This window comes from Oratosquilla oratoria, chromosome 20 (assembly GCF_046742065.1).
Source record: "Oratosquilla oratoria isolate Oo_2021 chromosome 20, ASM4674206v1, whole genome shotgun sequence".
Classification (NCBI taxonomy): domain Eukaryota; kingdom Metazoa; phylum Arthropoda; class Malacostraca; order Stomatopoda; family Squillidae; genus Oratosquilla; species Oratosquilla oratoria.
Window position 1 is genome coordinate 57,799,577 of NC_134796.1, and position 6,003 is coordinate 57,805,579.

Below are 6,003 nucleotides of genomic sequence, written 5' to 3' on the forward strand. Positions count from 1 at the left end.
TTCTTATTGGCTGACTTGGCTGACGGCTATTTCTTCGAGAGCAATAAAGCAATATTACCTGTTATAATTTTGTTTTTTACAAGTGTAGAGAGAACTTGTTTGGTATAAGACATATCCGAGTTTTCTGGGACATTCTCCTACGCGAAACACCCGAGCAAAAATAATCATATAATTTTGTGGAAATGCGCAAGAAAGGTTTCTCAAGATTTTACGGCGATTTTCAAGACGACTTCGACATGGAATCCAAAGACATTTCGAGGGACTTCCACAGGGATTTCGACCGACGAGTAAGAGCCTTTGTCAGCGTCTGCACTGTCAATGAGCTAATGGTCCTCCTTGGATTCTTTAACAAAAGGATTGGACAGCTCCTCGTGCAGAAGAAATATAGAAAGAATAATTATGAAACAGACAAAAGCATCTTACGGAGCCTCATCATCGTCAGAATTGTTTTAGATGAGATTAAGAGGTCCGTGATGCATTCAAAGAAACGAAAGTTTTCTGATTTGAAAGATGAAGATTCAAGTACTATCAAGAAACTGAAAGTTTCAGTTAATTTTGAATCACAAATGAGGTGGAAGGAAGTTCGTCACCTCGGAAGAGGCGGCTTTGCTACGGTCAAGCTCGTGAAAGACGATTCTTCAGGCTTCCTTTGCGCCAAAAAAACCATTAAGATTGATAATATTGAGCGACAGCTCGAAGAAATCAAAATTCATCAAAAACTGAAACATAAGAACGTCGTAGCCTTCCTGGGCGAATACAGGGACTCCGAAAATTTGTATGTTTTCCTGGAGTATGTCGACGGTGAAACACTAGAAGACAGAATCGGCTCAAAAGGAGTCTCAGAGAGACGAGCAAGATTGTACTTTAAGCAACTCATCGAAGGAGTCAAATATATTCACTCCAGAAACATCATACATAGAGATTTGAAACCAGATAATCTCTTTTTAACTAAGAATAATGATCTAAAAATTGGAGACTTCGGGCTTGCTGGCGAGTTCGTTAAAGGCGAGTACCTGACAAGAATCTGCGGGACTTCAGCCTACATCGCCCCCGAAGTCTTCACAGGACGATACTTGGGAGAGCCCAACGACGTGTGGGCCTGCGGCATTGTGCTCTTCAGACTCGTAACTGGTCAGAATCCCTGGAAGATCCCTCAGACAAAGGACACCAACTTCGCGATCTGGACGTATTCGGCAAAAGAAATCAGGAAGGAAAAACCATGGAAATCAATTCCAGGAAGAATTTATCGTCTCATCGATACAATTATTGTTTCAAATCCCGAGGAAAGAGCGACTCTCATCGATATTGAGCAAAACTCGTGGATTCTTGGTTAATGGAAGAAGTTGTATAATTTACAGAAAGTACCTACAATCATTTCGAAAACAGAAATAATGAACTTCAAATAATTGCCTAATACATTTGGCACGGCTTTATCTATAGCCCTTAAATAATGGGGTTTCCCCTCAGCTGAATAAAATTGTCCCCTCGCAGCTAGAAATATATACAAGTATGAATGGCTCTGTCATCCAACAAAATAATAAAAAAAAGTGTTGGAGTGTCACAGTGTAAGAATTTATCGAAAAATTGTTTAGTGGTGTGGTGAACACGTGAACTGTGTGGACAAAATTGTTGAATGACACTTCAGCTTGTGTTTTTATATTTCACTGTTTGCCCTCTCTCTCTCACTCTCTCTTTATTACTCTCTATATAAAAACGAATATCTGTGTGGCTATTGGCTGTTGTATTCGGTGTTTATCTACAAGCTTGACGAGGATTTTAACCTCGTGTCTGTTCCACTTTGGTCAGATATAGTAGGCATTATGAGCTGTTGCTGTTGAGCCATCATACTAACATTGAGTAACGTAACGTAACCTAAAGTAATATAATCTTAACTAATTTGACCTAACCTCACCTCGCCTTACATCACTTAACCAAACATAACCAAATTTAATCCTAACTTAACCTCACCTCACCTAACCTAACCTAAGCTAACCTCAGTTTGCCTAACCTAACTTCTATATAGACGACTTGGACAATGGTATTATTAGTGTTAGTAAGTTTTTCGAACGACACTGAAATAGGACGCCAAATCAGGTCAGAAGACTTGGGGAAACTGTAGGAAGATTTTAACAAATTCTTCATATGGTCAGTGAAATGGGAGATGAACTTCAGTATTTCAAAGTGCACTGTGTTTAACGTAGTTTTACACCGCTCACAATGTAGATACAGCTTTGATAACACATTTTTAGAGAATACGGAGTGCGAGAGAGACTTTAGAAGCGTTTGCGAGTCCTAATCTTAAATCCAAGAAACAGTGCAATAGTGCCAGAAATAGAGCTAACAGGGCATTAGGTTTCATTGCTAAGACTGTTACTAATACAAGTACAGGGGTAGTTAATAAACTCTATCTGGCGTTAGACCAATCCTTGTCTATGCGATACATTTTTGGTCTCCGTCCTATGGAATGAATATAAATTCATTAGAATCAGTACAGAGGAGAATGACCAAAATGGTACACGGGATCAGAAATTGACCTTACGAGGATAGGCTTAGGCACCTTAATCTACACACTCTAGAAAGACGCACAGTGCAGGGTGATCTAATAGATATATTCAAGTGAAGAAGGGCTTTAACAAGGGTGATGCTGACAATGTCACCATATGAGGACTACAAGGCAGAACTCGTAGTAATGGATTTATATTGGAAAATTTTAGATTTAAGAAGGAAATAGCAAGAAATTGTTGAAATAGAGTGGTCAACCAATGGAATAGACCTTATATTGAGATCTGAAACTATCAGTTGTTGAAAGGGTTACACAACTTTATGGATGGGGATGACGGGTGGTAATGAAAATGGAACTGCCTAGTGTAGGCCTTATAGTCTCTTGGAGTTTCCTTCATTCTTATGTTATGTAACCTAACATAACCTAGCCTAGCCTAACCTAATCCAATCTAACCTAAACTAATCTAACTTAACTTAAACTATCCAAACCTAACCTAACCTGACCTAATATAACCCAGTCCAACCTAACATAATGTAACCTATGGTCATTCAGTAATGTACAGGCACACGCAACTAACGCACCCACCATACCCACCACTCACCTCCCATATATATATATATATATATATATATATATATATATAATATATATATATATATATATATATATATATATATATATATATCACGGGAAAGTAATGTCGTAGCACATTAGTAAATTAAATTTTTTATCCCACCGTCGGAAAAGAAGATACTAATGTCGAAAGTTCTGTATATATATATATATATATATATATATATATATATATATATATATATATATATATATATATATATATATTTCGATCCCTAACTGTAGATTGACAGCATCCAGGAGTCCGTGGAGCTCGCAGGAAGTTGAGCTAAGAAAACCTGGTAGTCGGCGTCCAATCCAACCTCCATGGGGTGGAACCATACTAGGCGAGCAGATGGCACAGCCCGTGTTTCCGTCTGGTTGCAGCGACCCGTCTGTGTATATTGTATGGACAGCTGGGAGGGAAGAGGTCACTTTGGCGATGGTTTCTAGAGCTAGTTGCTTCTGTAGTAGGGGCAGGTCATTCTTGCATGTTGGTGTATAGGTGACAGCGGGGAGCGGAACCCTCAAGGGGGGCGGACTGTGAACAGTTTCCTGTCTAGGAATATGAAATCCTATACTCTGTAGGTTTGTGCAAATGACTCTAATAAGGGTGCAACCACCAGGTTGGAGTCGGGGTCGAGGTGCGGTAGGGTCGAGAGACGTTCTGATGACATTCGAGTAGTGGGGGCTAATCTGTGGGGTGTGTAAGCATTTAACAGTGAAATATGTTACGTTAGCGTGTATTTGTTCCGCCAGAGGGGATACATGTAGTTCCTGTAGCATATTGGCAACCCAGTATGAGCCGCATAGCTTTATTTTGAAACTTATCGAGGGGGTCCAATGCTGATTTAGGTAGTTGACATACGGCAGGAGAGAGATAATCGATGACTGAGCGGATAAATGCTACGTATATATTTCTTGCCACTGCTATGGAGATCCCAACAGCGTTGTTGGTAAGGCACTGAAGGGATGTTAGGCGTTGTTGTAGTCGAGTCAATACGTCATTAACAAGTGGATGAATACGCTGCCGTACGGGGGTGGAGGAGGTGACGCGGACGGGCGCTCCCAGGTAGATATACTGCGTGCAGAGTGGTATAACGCTGGTACCCACTAGGAAAGCAGCGAGTGTTCGTGGCTTACGGGGAGAGAAGATCCTGCACTTTTCCGGGGAGATGATGAGACCACATGAAGATGAGTGTTCATGAAAAGAGTGGAGAAAGTGCTGAAGATCCTCAGAGGAGGTCGAATGAATGCATATGTCGTCTGCATAACATGTAATTTGGGTACCTGGGACATCTAATCGGGGAGTAGAGAAAGAAGGCGATGCATGAGGACATTGAATAAAAATGGACTGAGGACACCTCCCTGTGGGGTGCCAAGGTCAAATCTCCTGGTAGCACTAACAGCCCCTTTAAAGATTACACGAGACGATCTGCTTAGGTATCCTTGCACCCATCTCAAGAGATTTCCCTTGATACCAAAATTTACAAGCTGATTGAGGATGATATCCTTGTTTGCAATGTCAAATGCGCTTTTAAGATCTAGAAAGGCCACAATACTGGTAGGGGAGAGGCGGGTGTATAATTCAAAGAGACAGTGATGTGTGCTGCGGTGGGGCAGAAAGCCATAGAGCCTAGTGGAGAGTTTGTCGTGGAGACGGATCATGAGGCGGTTCAGAAGAATACGTCGGAGCCGGGTTTAGGAATTGGAACTATGAGACTGGTCGTCCAGGCTTGTGGAACATATCCATATCGTAGGCAGAGATTATAGAGACGGAGGAGGGGGTCACCTGGTACTTTCAGGAGAAGGCGGAGGACTGAGTATGTGATACCATCATCACCCGGAGCTGTTGGCCTATTGCTGGCAAGAGCACGGCATAATTCGGCTTTAGTTATGGGTATATTGTCCTCCTCGTCTGGTTCTAGCAGAGCTGCGGACAGACGAACAGTGCGATGTATCGAATGAGTGGAGAGGGACTCTATTATGCGCTGGGAGATTACGGACATTGGATTGTTCAGACCAAGCCTCTATGAGGGCCTGTGCGTAATGAGATGGACTATGGTGAAGGCCAATGGGGGTCTTCTTTCGGATCACCTTGTTAATGAGTCTCCACATGATTCCCACGCTCGTCTGTTGGTTGATACCATTAGTGAATTCGTTCCAGGCGTCAGTGTGTGCACACTGTTGTATGGTTACCAAGGCGGAACTTGATTCTTGGTATTGCCGTAGAGTGTCAGGGTTAGGAGATCTCTGATATGCAAGTAGGTCTGCCTCTGCCTGTCTTTCTGCTGTTAGTATACGGTCGTTGAGCATCCAAGACTGTACTCTCGTCTGGCGTTTGATGTCTGGCCTACGTACACAACGATCGAAAAAGTTGTGTGTGCAGGTGACAAGAGAGTTGTAAAGCTTTTCAGGAGATTCAACATTAAACTTGGGGAGATGTGCAGATACGAAGGAGACGTAGTTGGGAGAATACTTTGGGGGGATACTGATTCGCGTGCGCTGAGAGCGAGGTGATCTGAGAAGAGGACGGGCACCGAAAAGCACTTGACGTTGGTAGGCACGAGTCCACATGTAAGTATGTGATCGAGGGTACCCCCACCCCCCCGAGAGTGCGTAGCACCACCAGTGTTCCAGCGAGTAAGATTGTTGTGGTGTATAAAGTCGAAGTCGACTAGCCGGGTTCCGCTACGATTTACAGTGTCCGATTGGTCACCTAGGGTAGGGTGTCTAGCATTAAAATCCCCCATGTATATCATACCACGAGTCGTGGGAGTAGGAAGGGCTGCAGTATTCAGCTTACCAGGGGCAGAGTAAACATTACAGAGGCGAATCGTACCACTTCCTAGTGCAACCTCAATAAGTTGGTAAGTCGTGTCATTGTC

The 6,003-nt window shown here is 42.7% G+C and overlaps 1 protein-coding gene across 1 annotated transcript; it reads right to left on the bottom strand.

Moving 5' to 3' along the window:
• Window positions 1-1,756: 1,756 nt before the first annotated feature.
• Window positions 1,757-4,783, bottom strand: LOC143036346 (uncharacterized). Its single transcript, XM_076203594.1, has 2 exons — window positions 4,480-4,783; window positions 1,757-1,872 (listed from the first exon to the last, which is right to left on the bottom strand). Exons 1-2 carry the CDS (start codon window positions 4,781-4,783, stop codon window positions 1,757-1,759), a joined length of 420 nt encoding a protein of 139 aa, XP_076059709.1.
• Window positions 4,784-6,003: the final 1,220 nt, after the last annotated feature.